Source organism: Lactuca saligna, chromosome 5 (assembly GCF_052625555.1).
Source record: "Lactuca saligna cultivar CGN05327 chromosome 5, ASM5262555v1, whole genome shotgun sequence".
In the NCBI taxonomy this organism is placed as follows: domain Eukaryota; kingdom Viridiplantae; phylum Streptophyta; class Magnoliopsida; order Asterales; family Asteraceae; genus Lactuca; species Lactuca saligna.
Genome location: NC_136421.1, coordinates 208,678,244 through 208,696,081, shown reverse-complemented (window position 1 = coordinate 208,696,081; position 17,838 = coordinate 208,678,244). Strand labels below are relative to the sequence as shown.

Genomic DNA, 17,838 nt, shown 5'->3' with positions numbered 1-17,838 from the left:
GCTTGATGAAGCGTGAGACCAAGTTGCATTCAGGAAAGCTTCAGGACCCACTTTTCTGGACCTGTGCAAGTGTTAAAGATTCTAAATTTTGTTTCACTTTTCTTATTGTATGTGCAAGTTTGAATGAATGGAAAACATAAAGTTGGCAAATTTATGGGTTATGAAAGCTTAAGGGTATCTTGGAGTATAGTTCTACAGAACAATTGAGTTTTGGAACCTTGCATGAAAGTCGAATGTCTTTTCTTCAACTTTTGACCTAAATGAGATCTATACATGTATTGGACATATACGTCTTAAAAGCATCAACTTTCTAGTGTATTAAAAAGTTATAAGACCTCATGGAAAGATTTAGGTTCAAGGCTTAAAGGATGAAGGACTTAAAATTTGGACCTTTGGCTTCAGACTATACACAACGTGAGACATAGGGGTCTCATGACGTGAGGATTGAATGAACCTTTTCCTATTTATCTTCTTGGAGCTTACGGCATGAGAGGAGGCTGCTCATGACATGATGTCTGTTTCGTTGACTTTTCATGATTAAGTTGGACAGGGTGAGTCGGAATGAGTTAGAATCGAACAGAGTGAGATCTCACGACATGACCAAGGATTGGTCACAACATGAAGATGGATAGTTGACATTAGTGTTGTAAAACTTGCCGAGTTGGCCGATTACTCCTCCGAGTACTCGCTACCTGACCCCTTACCGAGGTGAATTACAGAATCCCGAGTACTCTCCTTATCAACCCCTTACTAAACTTAGGAGTGTTGTAAAACTCGGTGAAATCAGTGACTAATATGTATGATATACTTAATGAATTATTATTTAACACACACACATGTGATTATTACTATATATATCTTAAATATTCAGTATTATTCATGAAGTGAGACCATTATGTGTTTTCTAGTTTTTGTGTATTCACATTTATGTAATTTTGTTATATATTTCAATCAACTTATGATTTTAACTTATGATTTTGACATATATAACTTTTATGAAATTCTTCTAAATGAATTACCAAATCTGAGTACTCGCCAAGTACTCCCCAAGTACTCGCTACTCGGTAGTCGGCCGAACAGGCCAAGTAACGAGTTCTACCACCTTGGTTGACATTTTGGGTTGTTGACTTTGACTTTGACCGTAGACTTTTGGCATGGTTTGACCTTTGGTCAAAATTCTATTTTTTAAGGTAGACTTAGGATTTACCTTGTATGGATTGATAGGAGGGGTCGAGCACTAGTCTTTTGGCAGGAGAGCAATTTGCTAAGGTCAGCTTTGTGATTTAGGCGAGTGTCTTCAATATACATGTGGGTCCAAGGAACCAATGCCAACCCACTAGCATATGTTGTGCTAGTTCTCATTGTGACTCTTGAATGGTTTGTTGCCTAGGCCCATTTGTATGTTAGGCTAGGCTATGGATCCGAAAGGGCTAGTCTCACTATATGTTATGTAAGGTGTTAGTTGTCTTTGTGACTCTTGCATTTGTATATTAGGCTAGGCCCAATAGTATGTATGGTATGTGGTATTTTGGGGAACTCACTAAACTTTATGCTTATAGTTTATGGTTATGGTTTCAAGTACTTCCGGTTCGAAAGGGAAGGGTCCAACTTGATTGCAGCACATCCACTCATGTTTCTACAACTTAATGATTTTGAGATTGTACTCTGATAACTGTTTAATTATGATATACTTTTTTCTGTTTAGAAAGAGATAATTGGTGTTTCTGATTATACATTAAATGAAAATTTTACCTTATAATTTTTGGGATGTTACATTAATGTTGGTAATTATAGTGTTAGCAACATATTTTAGTGTAATTGTTATTATTATTGAGACAGATTTGGGTTCGGTTAATCATCCGAGACCCAGTGAGGAAACTCTCCTTGTACTGCCGAATCTCGCAAAAAGAATCTCTGTTTTTTTGGTCTGTAAGAATCCTCACGCTATCAATCACAACTTAATCATCAATAATTGGATCCCACCCACACTACGGTTCAAAGTAGGGTAAAAGATCTTTTTACCCTCTTTATAACTTGACCCAAAGCCAAGGCCCAATTGAACAATCCAAATGGCCCAAACATGGTCCAAAATATCCCATGGTCAGCCCTGATTAAACTGCTGGTCAAAGTCAAAGTCAACAGTCCATGTTGATGAAACACATCGTGTTGCCCCTTGGCCATGTCGTGTTGCGCCAGCATCCAATCAGCCGAGAAAAATCTCGGTCACACGTCGTGTTGGCTTTTGCCAACATGCCATGTTTGCCCGAGTTTCAACAGCTTAATACATTAAGTTGTTTTGTCCGATTATAAGAGCTCCAAAGCTCATATCTTGTCCACAACGTGGTCCATAAGGATAAAATTTCCAACTTTGTCCATTGGGACTACCCAAAGAGGTTCAAAACTTAATCCATAAATCCCTATAATGCAAGAGTTTAACCAACAATTACTTAATCTTTAAAGTCTAAGGTCCATCATTTCCAAAAGTGATTCAAACACCAAAACCATCCCAAAGCTTGGTGCTTTATAGACATACATGTCCAATGTATGTCTTGAACCCGAATTAAGTCAAAATGGTGATTCATGACCTAATCTCTATGCATGACATCAAAATTTGATTATAATCCAGATATAAAACACTACTAACTTCTCTTGACCCGGAGATTGATAAGCTTGCCAACCTTTTGAGTTCTAACCATTCCATCATTCAAGAATAAGAAGCTAAAGGAACAAAACTCAAGATCTAACAACTTGGAATGATAAAAATCGAGTCTTGGACACTTACAAAGCTACAAAATAGTGTCAAACTAAAGAATGAATGCTTGCTTGCTTGCTGGATCCTTGCTTCCTACCTCCACCTTCTTCTTTCTTTAGCCTCAAAAATACCAAACTAGCTCAAAAATGGGAGGGAAGATGATTAATTAGGGTTTCTTTCAAGGCTTAAGGGGCTGATGATGGACAAACCTAGCCATTTTATTTCTTTAAATTGGGAGCAAAAACCCAAAAGATTAGGGTGCTCATATTTGGTCGCAAACAAGCAATTTTAGTTTTTTTTTTTTTAAATGCTTAAAATAAAATGTAGTTAATTAAAACATTATTAAAAAAGATTTAAAAACTACCAAATGTAACTTATTAATTTTTTAAATATGGTTTTAAGACCTTTTTTATAAATTATATTAAATTAATTCACTAAATAACTTATTTACAAAAATGTAAATAAAGTAAATAAAATGTTTAAGCATATTAAATTATATGTTGGAATCCCCCCACTCAATAAGACCTCTTGTGGAAAGACACAATCTTGAACTTCACATATACATATCTTAATTACAAGACCAATTTAAAATTTGGGTAAACTTTGGGAATACAATTAAGAGACCAGATAGAGTTATTTCCACATATTTCTCCCTCCGTAATAATGCACCACATCGGTCCCAACATATACTCAAGCCACTCTCCTTGTCACGCACATACATACACATCGATCAAGTCTCTCTCTCTCTCTCTCTCTCTCTCTCTCTCTCTCTCTCTCTCTCTCTAACTTAACCACCCGAGATTCCCCAATATTCGCCTAACAATTCGTGGTGATTTTGTCGTGTAACTGTTATAAGTCGTTGCCAGCTAATCTAGATCCCGACCATCTCGTTTGGAAATTTCCGGAAAAGCTAATGCTCTGGTAACACTATTAGTAATCAGAACATTGTGGGTGTATTTTTATAAAGCATTTGATTAAGTAGTTTTGTAATATTGTTAGTATATAGGAAAGCCTATGACAATGCAAACTCCAGTTAATTAGTAAAGCGTTTAGAAAGCGTTTTCTTAAATTTTGTTTTTAAAAAAATATTGTTTAAGTCTATGTACGTCTAAGTTGCTTTCTAAATTTTAATGTAATTTATATTATTGATTTTGTAGGGTTGAAGGCATGGTATTGTGATAACTTATTAGTTAGACAACTAGCAAAATTTATCAATATAATTGGATAATGAATATAATATTTAATATAGGACTATATATGTGTAAAAGTTTTATAAAGAACTTATCAATATAATTGAATAATGAATATAATATTATAATTATTGAAGTAGCTACGTTCGATTGGGATGCACGTCTTATACAAAACCATAGGTAACCCACACCCCATCGTGCACCGGTTCAATTTATGCGTTCGATCATCTCTACAGCTTGTACACAGGTTTTTATGGCGTAGTACACCTACTAAAAGCGTGTTTATGTATGCACGTAAGTATTAACTTTAGACATTCCTTATATAATAAAGTATAAAACATATTTCTTACTCCAAACATTTAAACAACTAAAAAACAATGTATATACTAGACAAATAGACAACACATGTCATAATAAAATTATGAAATTAAATTTTACTGATTTAAAATTTTTAGTTAATAAACTACTAATTAATAACATTTTGGATCGAATTCAAATATGCAAAAATCTATCATATATTAAATGCAACAGAAATGTGTTGTATATCTATTCTGAGTTTTATACATGGAATAGAGTGTGCACAATATTCTTGCTTGGCTTCTTTTTACTTAATAAATAACACTTTAAATTTAACATGAACTTTTACAACAGAAAGCAAATATAAGGCTGCAAGAATGTCAAAATGAAAGACAAGGTCAAGATATATTATAAAACAAAGTCAAAGAATACAAGATTCATCTTGGTAAGATGCATAGGCTGGACAAAGGCTATATAAACTATCAAGAAAACAACACCACCACCAACAAACCCAGTAAATTTAGAGAAACATTCACCAGATTGAAAAATGGCAGGTTCTCAAGCTTTGCTGATTACGGTTTTGGTGATCGGAATAGCATTCCATTCCGCCATGGTTGATGCAACTATCGCCAAAAGCATGTATTTCAATTGGGGTGCTCACCATTCCTCAATTCTGGGCAATGGTGATGACCTCCGACTTGTTTTGGACCAAACTTCAGGTATATTCATGAATGGGATGTTTGATTCCGACTCTGATTCCGATTCTAATTCCAGTTCCAACTTTGAATTACAGGATCAGGCATCCAATCAAAGAGGGCATTCCTGTTCGGAAGCATTGAAATGCTAATCAAGTTGGTGCCAGGAAACTCGGCTGGAACCGTGACAGCATATTATGTAAGTTCTAGAACCATCATAAAACAAAGGGATAATATCATGAAACAGCAACACACTTTCATCTAAATAGTCGTGTATATAGTATCTTAAAAATGTATACACAACAAAATATAAGGAAAATGACGAAAAAGAAAAAACCATTATATCTTGGGCACTTTCGCCGTTTAACCACTAATGTTATATTTTTCAATCAAACAATATTAAAAATTTCAAATATTTTTCCAACTTAAGTATTATGACCTATTATATTAATCATGATGACCGGTTATCATAACAAGCCTAGATGGTTATTGGAACATGTGTAACTTTTATATAGTTTTCGATAGAAAAAAATTAAGTTTAAGTAGTTAAACCTTAAAGTTGTCAAAAATTTAATGGTTTTTCTATGATTTCCGTAAAGTATAAACAATTATAGAAATGGAAATTGGTTTGTGTATCGATGACAATACCATAATTAGATTTACTCTTCAAAATACAATGCTATAAAAGAAAGTAATATAAGTTTGATGTTACAATAAACAAATCAATGAAAACACGTTATTTCATGCATTAAACTCTAATAAACAAATGAAGATTGTATTATTTCATAAATAACTCTAAACACAAAGTTGAATAATGATCACAGTTGTCTTCTACGGGTGCTAAACATGATGAAATCGACTTTGAGTTCTTGGGGAACTCAACAGGAGAACCATACACAATCCACACAAACATCTACACTCAAGGTCAAGGCAACAAAGAGCAACAGTTCAAATTATGGTTTGACCCAACTTCCGGTTATCACAACTACACCATTCACTGGAATCCTACAATGGTAGTGTAAGTAAAAACCAAATCGAAGTACCAAATTCTACATCTTTAATGATTGTTTAATAGTTATTTTAATATTGTTTATGTATTGCAGATGGTATGTTGATAGTGTGCCTATTCGGGTGTTCAGAAACTATGAGAGTGAAGGGATTGCATACCCAAATCAACAAGGGATGAGAGTTTACTCTAGTTTATGGAATGCTGATAATTGGGCGACTAGAGGTGGACTGGTCAAGATTGACTGGACTTCTGCACCTTTTGTGGCTAATTATCGGAGGTTTAGGGCAAGAGCTTGTAAGTGGAATGGACCTGTTAGTATTAGTCTGTGTGCTATTCCCACCCCAGGAAACTGGTGGATGTCTCCTATCTACAAGCAATTGAGCAATGATCAACAGGGTCGACTCAAATGGGTGAGAGACAACTACATGATCTATAACTATTGCACTGATTTTAAGCGGTTTAAAGGCCAGATCCCCCCTGAATGCTCTAAGCCACAATTCTAACCAAAGGAAAGATTAATTTCAAGTCTATTTTGTTTCAATATTTTGAGATTCTTACATTGGACTTTGGTTAACTTTTTGCTTTTTTGTATTCCTCTTTTGTTTGTTTTCGAAAAATGTACTTATCATATTGATGAAACTATTCTTCATTGTATTCTTTGTTAGTGTTTCAGATTCTTGTTTACATCAACTATACACTTTTTTAAGCACCTAATGATTCTTGTTCATATCAACTATAAAAACTATTTATGAGTCAGTAATAAGTAGGGCGAAGTCGGAGGCTTATTTTATCACAGTCGAATATGTTTGAAGTTTCTAAAGATGAAACAACACAAGTTACATGAATGGCAAGGTATGATAAACCCATGGTACCCAACGAAACAACTAATGGAAGCTAAAATAAATAATATGCTTAAGACAATTGTCTCAAGTATTTACATGAGCCACTATTGTGAACCCAACTATAGATTTTGGGTTGTCAAAATTTTAATAAATGACGTAGCCAATGCCTCGAATTAACCCAAGAAGACCCCACATTTGCACGAAATGAAATACAAGAATTCTAAAATAGGTCTACAATATCATTTGATGTTTATAACTACAGAACAAATAAGAATATACACAATGTTATGAGAAATGGAGCATCAAGAAGTGGTACTATATCAAATGATCATCTAGTAAACAAAGTAATACGACATACTTTTATATAGCATTGTAAATGAATTTAGTAACGGAAAACATACTAACTCGTCTTGTAGCAAATCAAGAAATTATATGAGATCAATCTTCTAATGTTTATGGCCAGTGACAATTTTGAACCACTGCCAACACCATAATCATCACCTACACCGATACCACCAGCAGAACCTCCTCCATTGATCACCATGCTAAAAACAAACCATACAAACCATCAGAACACGCTCAAGGACCCCTACATTCTACAAGCTCCTTGGTTTCATAGTGACTTTCCTTGACTCGAATATGGATCCTCTGCTTCCAGTAGTAAGGGCCCAATACTACTTTCCACATATATTCGTACTTTCCTCAAAGACTGTCCCAAATCCTCTAAGTTACTCCCTATCGATCCATACAATCTCTAGAAAACAAAGATAACTGCACCAAATCACCTAATAGGTTCTCCTAGGACTACCATCCCACCACTCTCCGCCATCAGCTGTAGAAGGAACTCCCTCCAACACCATCTAACTAGCTCATCAATGCAATTACATATTACTGAAACCAAATAATTCTTTGACTGATAGGTCTCTTACTACAAAGGTTGGACTCAAACAATAGTTGCAGAATATGACTAAACCTATCCTTCTAAAATTATCTAATCCTGGTAATGTCTAGCTTAATACATTCTCTTACCACTTAGCTGATATTAACGAGAAATTCTAAAAGCACAAAGCAAGCAGCATTCGAGCATTGAGTAATCTGCATCAAAGCATTACCAAAACAGGCCATCCTATATAGCGACTAATCCAATACTAGCTTGCAAGTCTACAAGGTCAAACATTAGGAATATAAAGGCATCTCTCCTAGCATTGTATCATGTAATCTTGAGCAGATCCTTAGCCCTAATCTAGCATGTGATTCACAAATTCTCAATTTAAAGCGTATCACATAGAACATGTATGGGTGAGCTCGGTCGATTGCATGCATTACACCCCTTTATTTTATTAGAAAATCCTTTAATAAAACATTTCTTTTTATAAAAATATCTACTAAACCCTCAACTTGAGTTCAGACACACTTGAGAGTATTCTTGAATCCTTCAAACCAAGACTCTGATACCAACTTGTAACGTCCCAAAAATTCATGGCCAAAAATTTCATTTTTGTTTAAATAACATCATTAACCAAACATGTTTATAAAATCTTAAGAGAAATCATAGTATGTCAATAATCATCCAAAAGTACATCAAAATCATAATAAGCAAAAAATCATGATGTTTGCAATGCGATCATCCCGAGTTCTTCACTTTTGAACCCGAAGTAGCTGAAACATAAACTGAAAAATGTAAGCAAAAATCTTAGTGAGTTCCCGAAAATACCACATACCATACATAAATGTTAGCTCAAGGCTAAATCGGGTCTGTTTCACTCTTGGGTCTATTTCAACACACATGACAACTTAAGGTTGTACCAGGTCTATTTCACTCCCGAGTTTATTTCAACTCAAATGAAAGCTCAAGCTTGTACCTGGTTTATTTCACCCTACATACATATATCAAATAGGCATATAGGTATACAACAAGAGTCACAAAGATAGAAAGCACATACTACCTTATTATCCTACAATATAGTGAGCAAACTCACCTTGATTCGTCGATAAATAAATAGATGTTCGGGTTGCTGAAACAGAAAATCCCCGCACTAATCAATCAAATAATATCCTAATGAATAATTAGGTCATAAACCATAACCATGAATCTAATTCATTACACCCAACTCTTTAGGGTAAAAAGGCCATTTTAATCTTTCCTTTAATTGAGCTAAACCCGAGACCCAACCAAAAAGCAACTAAAGCCCAAAACGGCCCAAAACCCTCCAAGCCTAGAGTTGGGAGTACGGTAAGCGTACCCAGCTCGTACGCCCCACGTACTCATGCTTGACCAAGTTACGGGGTTCGAACCTAGTACGTGCAACGTACATAGAAGTACGCCCGACGTACTAGTCTATGAGCCAATCCTCCTTTGGATAGCTTAATCCCTTAATACTTTTTTGTCCAAACTTCGGTTTTACTCCAAAACAAGTTCTTAATCCATAAATTTGGAAGCTCTAAGCTTATGCATGGCTTATTACACCCCAAAACCCAATTTTAACACTCTAACCTCATGAAATGAACATCAACCCTTACATGGTTGAGTTAAACACATAAAGCTACCATTTTTATGCATAAGGGACCTTACAAACACTAATATCTAACATCTTAAGATTATAGAGTAACTTATACTCACAAGAAACAACTCAAGGGACCAATATATGCCAAGAACTCCAAACTATCTAGATCTAAAAGATAAATGAACAATGTTGCAACTTTATACCTTTTGAGACTTGCCAAGATGACGAAGATTCTAGATCTTCAAGCTCCACTCCAACCAATGCTTGATCACCAAGCTCCTATTTCTTCACAAAGCACAGAAACACCAAAAGTTTACTTCCAAGGCTCAAGAACACACAAGGAAAGGCTAGAGTTTTATGAGGAGTCTTTAAAGGGAAGGAGGTTGATGAAGTGGCAACCTCAAAGTCCATAATGGCATTTAAATAGGGTCCAACCCCTAGAAATTAGGGTTTGGGGTCTTCTTACGTACATTTGGTGTATGCATGGGTACGCCCAGTGTAAACCACGCTACGCCTAGCATACTCAGGGACCAAAAATGTAAATTTTCGAAAACTAAATCCAATATTGAAGAGTACCTGAAACTTGATAATTACATAGTCTCTGCAATTTTGGAACCTTAACATCACATAAAGACAATACATGTAAAGATGAAATACCACTACATCTTAGATAGCGATAAGAATTTGGAATTACGAAATGAACATCACTGGAGTAATGTCCAATAGATATATTTATAAAGGAATGACCATCAAGAGGCATAGTATACATGTTTATAACATAGCATGACTGATGTTATTTAATTCAAGTGGTTAGTTGATTTCTCGAAACATTATACAATGAATAAATTCATAATTATTATAGTGATTAAATAGTGGGTATTTATTTATAATCATTGGGTATGATGCCATAGTTAATTAATTTATTATTGTGTTTCACTTTGCATGTTTTACTTCCCTAAGTAATTTTGATATTATTCAAAATTCCACACTCGTTCATACTTTTGGAAGTGAGTTGTGAATTAAGACTGTCTTTAATTGATTGTAGATTGTCGATTGAGGTTAAGACATTGCAATTGGAATTGCTACAATATTCATGAATCCTTTGAAAATAGAGCTTTTAAGTATTAGATAAACCCACACTTAGAGATTGCTTCATGGATTCGGTAACAACTAATTACAAGATGAAAATATCTTGTATTCTTAAAGTAGAGATATATAGTTCATAGTTTACAGATCAATTATGCATAGGTTTTCTCAAACGCATCTCATAGTCAATGTAATTCGTTCCTTTTGCCTGAATAAGGAAAAGCATAATTTTTGGGCCCCTCGATGATTTGTGTTGATCTATGAAAACTAGATGGCTGGTCCAAACTAAACTGATGCGTTCGATTTTGTAGTATGAATTAATTATAAATTAGGAAAACGGTAAACAAAAAAATTAACATGAGGTTGATCATTTAATCCATGACTTAGTTACGATATCTTGTAGAACGATAGAATAGTTGATCACTTATCTTAGGGCCAACGTTTGATTTAAATCACAGTTCGACAATGGCTTTCGAAAGTAGTCTTTGTTGTTTAGTTCAAGGTCTATACTTGCAATTGTAGTTACAGACTTATCCAAGTAGGAGATTGCTCGATTAAAGTGTCTAAGCTAGTAACTAAATTAGTATATCCTTGTAATTAGAAAAAAGTCCTTTTTGGGTTGCCCTCATTACTAGAAATAGATAGAAATTATATTAAGAGAGAGAAGTATAATTTATTAGCTTATTGTATGATTAATAAACTAATTGGATATTATGCAAAAATGATTTGTTAATATATTATGTGATTAATATATTAATTCGAAATAGACAATTGATTTGTTAATATATTATGTGATTAATAAATTAATATGAGATAAATTGGTAGATAATTAATTTGTTAATTTTTATGGTTAATAAATTAATTACAATGGATTAAATATTAATCAGAATTAATCTAGATATAATTCAGGATTAATTGGAATTAATTGAAGGTGCAAGGGGTGAATTATAAGTGTTTAATAGTTGAATAAAAGAGGCAATTCTAGAAGCATCCATATCATGGACGGTTTTGTGGAGTTCCTTAGGTTTTCTAGAAGCTTCCTCGTTGCATAAAAGGAAATGATTTGAATTAGGATTAAATCTATCATTTAATTAATTCAAATCTTGCTTTGCATGCAAGTTACCTAAACTATAAATAAGACCCCTTGGCTTGCAGTTTTTATTCACCACATTATCTAGAGTCATAGGAACGAAATTCCCTTTATATATCCTCTCTCCTCTTCATTTTAGGGTTTCTGATTTTGGGTGTGAGCCATTAAAGGAACCACCCTTTTGGTTCTTGCTTTCCAAGGAACTTCAAGATGATTTGATTATTTTCTATAATAATCAAATGGTATGTAATCCTAATCTTTATGTTAATTTAAATTTCAATAGCCTCTCTCTAGGGTTTCTTGATGTTTATAGTTTATTGCTATCAATAGAGAAAACATAGATCATTTCTAGGTTGCATGTGAACTTAAGGGTTTAAGTGTTTGTCCACCACATGATTTTTTTATAACCTAGAAAACCCATCAATCATCACATCATATTAACATACACTTTATGTCTTAAGCCTCTAGTCGCTTGATATAAGTTTATAATATGGTCATGATGATCATTCCAAACATGAATAAATTTCTAAGAATCAATCTATTTTGATCATATCTCATGATTCCATTTTCATCGTTAATGATTCTAATTCAAATTATGGAATAATGACACTTATACATACATATGGTAACAATGAGCTCTTATGTGTTTAGTTCACTTAAGTACTAAATTATTATAACTTGCTTCAAAATCATTTAACTGATTAAAAAACATTATTATTGACAAAACCTCATTAGAAAAATAGTTCCATTCATTACATTTGTGAATCTCCATGAAATCACCATTCAAGATCATCATCTCCATAAATTCTAATGGATCACTTGCAAATGAATCATGTTTAAGCTAATTATCCAATTCTAAAACTTAGGTATAACAACTATTTCCGAGATTATATCAGGAGTAAAAGGCATGGTTTTTAAGGAAAACCATATGCCACGACATGACATGAAGGGTGTCATGATGTTGCATGAGGATTAAAGATCGTGTGCTCATAAATTTGGTCATAACGTTATGAGTTGTATGTCACAACGTGATAGAAGCTGCAGCCCAAGACCATGTTCTTTAGGGTTTCTTCCATATTTAAAGCCATTAACTCGTGATCTAGGGTATCCCTCTCATCCTTCAACCTCTCTCAACGAAACTCTATCCCTATTTCATGTTTAGGAGCTTGTTTGATTGAATGGAGGATTTGTTCGTGGCTTTTGGTGAGACCTGAGAAGGAGGAAGTTCATTGTGGTGCAAGGAAGCAATGAGCTAGCTTGGATCCCTCATTCCCTTCAAAATTTCGAGTTGTTGGAGGTATAAACTTCACATCTTGATCCTTGATCTTCTTGTTTCAGTTTTGGGCTTATTTTAGATGTTTTTGGTGACTTCCACAAACAGTCTAGGAGTTTAAGGAACTCTACAGCTTATGGTGACTCTCAAATCGTCCTTAGGTTTTTTAGAATAAGAAAAGAGTCATGTTTGGAGCTATTTTGGGTCCATGAGCAAGTTAGGGTCATACTGAGGAATTAATGGACTTAGGGTTGTAGATCTAGCTTTAGGTTGTAGTCCTAAAGGATAAAACTGGAAACTTTATCCATTAAGTGAGTAAAGGAACTAGATCTGAAGTTATGGGCCTTAGTGTAAAGGAATTAAACATTTAATGAAGATTTTGGCTTTCTGCCAGAAGACACGATGTGACAAAAGGGGTTTGTTTACGACATGGCAGTGCATGAAATTTGTAACACCCGGTTTAGGATGTGCTAGGTTGTGGTCTCGGAGGCTAAGGGTAGGTGCAATTCGGTCTTTAATGGGTCTCAGGTTTTATTCGGAAGGTTTTAGGCTTCGGGTGTGGCTAGGACGGTATGGTTTCCCACCACCATTTATTGGATATAAACTTCATCGAAAATGGACTTAGAATGAAGGAGTTATGGCACTTTGAAGTTAATGTCAATTTTATCCCCTAATGGAACCCATGCATGCAAGGAATACATGTGTGTGTTTTGCTGGGTACGCCCAACAAATAATGTCATATGGTCGTGGGGTGTAGAGAGGCATACACCCAGCGTACGCTCAGAGTCCCTAAACCCTAATTTTTAGGGTATGCCACTATATAAAGAACATAATGCTTCAAGGGTCAGCCTCCTTTTCATCCTAAGACAGTCACCACAAAACCCTAATCCCCCATTGAGTGTTCAAGGAGCTTAGAAGGCCATTAGAGAGCATCTTAGTGTTGTGAAACCATTTTCCAAGCAAGAAAAGAGTAAAACAAGGTGGTGGATCAAAGGAGGAAGCAGTAGATCCGAGTTTGAGGTACCATTTTAGATCACCTAGAGGTATAAAGCTATAAGTATTCCTCATGGATGCTTATATCTAGTGTAGTTTGGTTTTGAGGTCATTTTGGTCCAAAGGATGAAGCTTTATAGTCCAAACCCGATTTCTAGGCTAAGGGTTGCCACCCTTGGTGCTAAATGACTCCCTAGAATAGAAAGTTGTCATCTTGGTAGTCTTAATGGGTTCATGCAAGGGTCAAGACCACTTTCATCGGAGAAGAATAGCATTTTCGGAGTTTGGGCTTATTAGGGTCATGTAAAGTCCTCAAGTTAGTGACTTTATGGATTAATACATTGAAGAGGACTTGGATCTTGTCACACCCCAAAATAGGAACTACGGAAAAGTTCAAGGGTGGAGGATGGCATGTTTAGTATCACAATACATGAATCATAGTAATCAAAGTAATAAACAACAATTTCATTAGAAAGAAAGTGTTTGGAAAGTATGTGGTTCACATAACATAGACTACAAAGTAAATAACCAAAAAGACATGAAGCTATTATGCTCTGTCTTCTGAATCCCAGTGCACATACCTGTCTACAAGTTTCCTGAGAATACAAGTTATTTTGAAAGCGTAGATCAACATTTAAGCTGGTGAGTTCATAAGATTTTAGTGATGTAATGTAAGTTGTAAGAAAGTTGTAGTAAGTTGTAAGTTCTGTTTTGAAAAGTTCGCATGTTCCTCCAGAAAATCCTATATTTCCTACTTTGATGAAAGATAAGTAAAAATGACTCTACAATCCTTTCTATGAGTACTAAGTGGATACAAGTTATATAAAACCCAGAGTAAACAAAAAATCGATTGTGTGTGCCTACCCTAAGCCCACAACCAAACTAGGAACAGGAAATGAGACAAAAGGCACACCTCCCATTTTTTGTTAGATCATCGTTGTATATAACCCTGGCGTATTCACTTGGTACTCATGGAGTTAACTGTAATAGTTCCTCTATATTTGATGAAAACATTCCTTAAGGAAAACCCTTATTTCCTTTAGTCAAAATGGTAGCCACAATAGTTCCTTCTATAATCACTTAGTTTATACAAGCTATATATAATATAATATCGAACGAATAGTTAATTGTCTGGATCTGGCCTAAGCCCATAACCAAACAAGGAATAGGAAGTAAGGCGGAAAGCAAACATCCAACTGCCTATCGGATATTAATTATCGCTTTCATGCAGTCTCAGATGTTATCGCTTTCATTATTTATTTTCTCTAAGTTTTGTAAACCCTAGCTCGCCTCTACAGATGAAGTTCTTTGTCGAGCTCTGATGAGGCATGACTTTATTTTGAATCATAAGCATACATTTGATTCCATCCTGTGTTTACTTTCATACTGTTTTTGACTTGTTCGATTTCTATAATCATACCTGTGAAAGATCTAATCGATCTAGAGTTTTATTCTCATCACTTCTTCACGTGAAGTAAGATTTAGATGTTCTCTATATTTTTTGAATTGTATGGACGTATACTTTGATTTATACTATAAAGTATGTATGAAAGTTCATATTTGTATTAGAACTATCATGAAATACATAGTAAGTTTACTACGTTACTTTTTTGACAAAATCACCTTACATGATTGGTATAATCACATATGATTGTTATTGACCTATTTTGACTGGTGTTACATTTTCCCCCCGTTAGAATAATTTCGTTCTGAAATTTATCTTGTGGACGAGGAATTGTTAATTAGCTGGGGAAAACATTTTGTATATTACTTAGCTATTGTGGTAACTTATGTTGTTATGCGACAAAACCAATTATTACTAGAATTTCAATAGGTCCTATATATTGTGGGCTTAGTTTGCCTTGTTTCTTGAATCGAATTACGACTTTCCAAGGAGATACCTTTAACATTACTCTATCTCGAACTTGGAATTCCAAAGGCTTACGTCTTACGTCAACATAACTCTTCTGACGATCACGTGTTGCCATTAATCAATCCTTAATTTGCATGATCTTTTGAGTTGTCTCGTGGATTATTTCAGGATCGGCACATAAAGTATCACCTATATGTTCTCTAGCCAATTGTGTGTCTCCAACCTCTCAATGCAAAAACTGCAACTCCCAGTTCAAGGTCATGGGTAGTGTAATTATTCTCATGCACCTTAAGTTGTCATGATGCGTAGGTGATAACTTTTCCTTTTTGCATCAAAACACATCCCAATCCTTAATTTTATGTGTCGCAGTATACGAAAAAATCTTCTGTCCCATCTGGAAGGGATAGGATTGGTGCACTACACAACATTTGCTTTATTTTCTAAAATGTAGCTTCTTGTTTGACTTCCCAGTTGAACTTCATATCCTTCTAGGTTAGTGTTGTAAGTGGCTTGGCTGCCTCGGAGAAATTCTCTATGAATCTACGGTAGTAGCCAGCAAGCCATAAGATATGACGCACTTCTTTTAGCATCTTTGGTGTTTCCTAATTCTTAATTGCTTCAATCTTGGAGGGTTGGACATGAATCCCTTTGTTACTAACTACATGTTCTAAAAATTTGTACTTCTCTAATCCAAAATTCACATTCGGGGAATTTGGCTTACAACTTCTCTTTTGTTAGTAGTTCCAAGATTATTTGCAAGTTTTGACCATGTTCTGCCTTGGTTCGTGAATGTATCAATATATCATCGATAACTACTATCACGAATTTATCCAAGTATGGTTTGTAAACACTATTCATGAGGTCCTTGAACATTTTTGGAACGTTGGTCAATCCAAAGAAATAACTAATAACTCTTAATGACCATAATGAGTCCTAAATGTTGTTTTCAAAACATCATCTTCTTATACTCCGAGTTGATTGTATCCTCATCTGAGATATATCTATAATCTTCAAGAATCTTCAGGTGTTTAAGTCTATCAACCAGCGTAACCAAGTTTAGCTGTGCATCGGTCTGAACAAAACTAAACATAGGTGATCAGTCTACGTTTAGTTGTGGTTCATCCAATGTACAATAAAACTCGACTAAGGAGTTTGACCTAAAACATAATGTTTTATATTTATCGAGGGTTTGGGCTTTCTATATTTTTTGTTTATATATGTGTTCTCATAGTGGGATTGAGTTCATACATAACTCCATATCTTTGTGCTTGTTGTATTCATGGGTATTATTAATTATTGTTTGTTACTTTAGGTCTAGCTGATAAGGCACTGGCTAGTCAGGACAGTCGGTGGGAAGGATCATTTTAGCATATAGGCGTTCTGATATACAACATCCCAACACGCTATGTCTATCCTATCACCACTCCCGTAAGTAGCCCTTCAGTTGTATGGTTAATAATACTTATTATTTGTAGATTAAGGGATATACCTAAACCTAACAGAGTAAGCCCTAAACTATAGTCGTGCTTTCCTAAGAAAGTACTAATTCAGTATAGTTAATCGCCCTGATACCAATCATGTCACACCCCGACCGTCGGCGGAAACACCACGCAGTATAACGTCATTTCTTGTATCACACTTATCAACTTCCTAAAAACACATGCATTTTAAATATACGTCAACATAAAGTTGGTGAGTTCATAGGTTTTGACTCCATATAAAATAACAGTTTTTCTCAAGTTCAAAAAGTATAGTTTTAAAAGTATCATTTTGACTCTCAAACATTAAGTATATATATCCTAGGTATAATGGATTAGTTACCAAATAAGTATAGACCTATAAGTCTTATATATTATAAATATAAATGTTTAATTCCATACAAACTAAGTTGCTACGTATAAATATTATTTCAGTTCTATACGAGTAAAACTGTTACGTATAAATTTATTTCAATTCTATATGAGTAAGTAGAATATGAATAGTGGTCTACTTAATATACAAATAATATACCTACTAGATTCTTTTACTTAGAGTATAAGTATTTGGGAAACTTATACATAACATTCATACTTCTATATCGACAAAGTATAATGCTTCTAAAGTTATGCTACCATGAGTCTATAACTACAAATGTATGACTTAGTTTTATATCTCTGGTTATTATTACAAGGATCACACCTTATGGTTGTACAAGGATCACCCCTTGTGGTAGTACAAGGATCAAACCTTGTGGT

The 17,838-nt window shown here is 34.6% G+C and overlaps 1 protein-coding gene across 1 annotated transcript; it reads left to right on the top strand.

The window, feature by feature from the left end:
* Positions 1-4,743: 4,743 nt before the first annotated feature.
* LOC144998735 (putative xyloglucan endotransglucosylase/hydrolase protein 26) lies at positions 4,744-6,600 on the top strand. The gene is made up of 4 exons (XM_078958469.1): positions 4,744-4,958; positions 5,033-5,133; positions 5,759-5,952; positions 6,038-6,600. The coding sequence occupies exons 1-4, from the start codon at positions 4,787-4,789 to the stop codon at positions 6,444-6,446; spliced, it is 876 nt and encodes a 291-aa protein (XP_078814595.1). The 5' UTR covers positions 4,744-4,786; the 3' UTR covers positions 6,447-6,600.
* The last annotated feature ends 11,238 nt before the right edge of the window (positions 6,601-17,838 follow it).

Excerpts from the sequence above, each read along its gene's own strand:
- LOC144998735 (XM_078958469.1), top strand. The coding sequence starts at position 4,787 with ATGGCAGGTTCTCAAGCTTTGCTGATTACGGTTTTGGTGATCGGAATA. Across the intron at positions 4,959-5,032 it reads TGTTTTGGACCAAACTTCAG|GATCAGGCATCCAATCAAAG; the intron begins GTATATTCATGA and ends TTTGAATTACAG. Across the intron at positions 5,953-6,037 it reads TGGAATCCTACAATGGTAGT|ATGGTATGTTGATAGTGTGC; the intron begins GTAAGTAAAAAC and ends TATGTATTGCAG.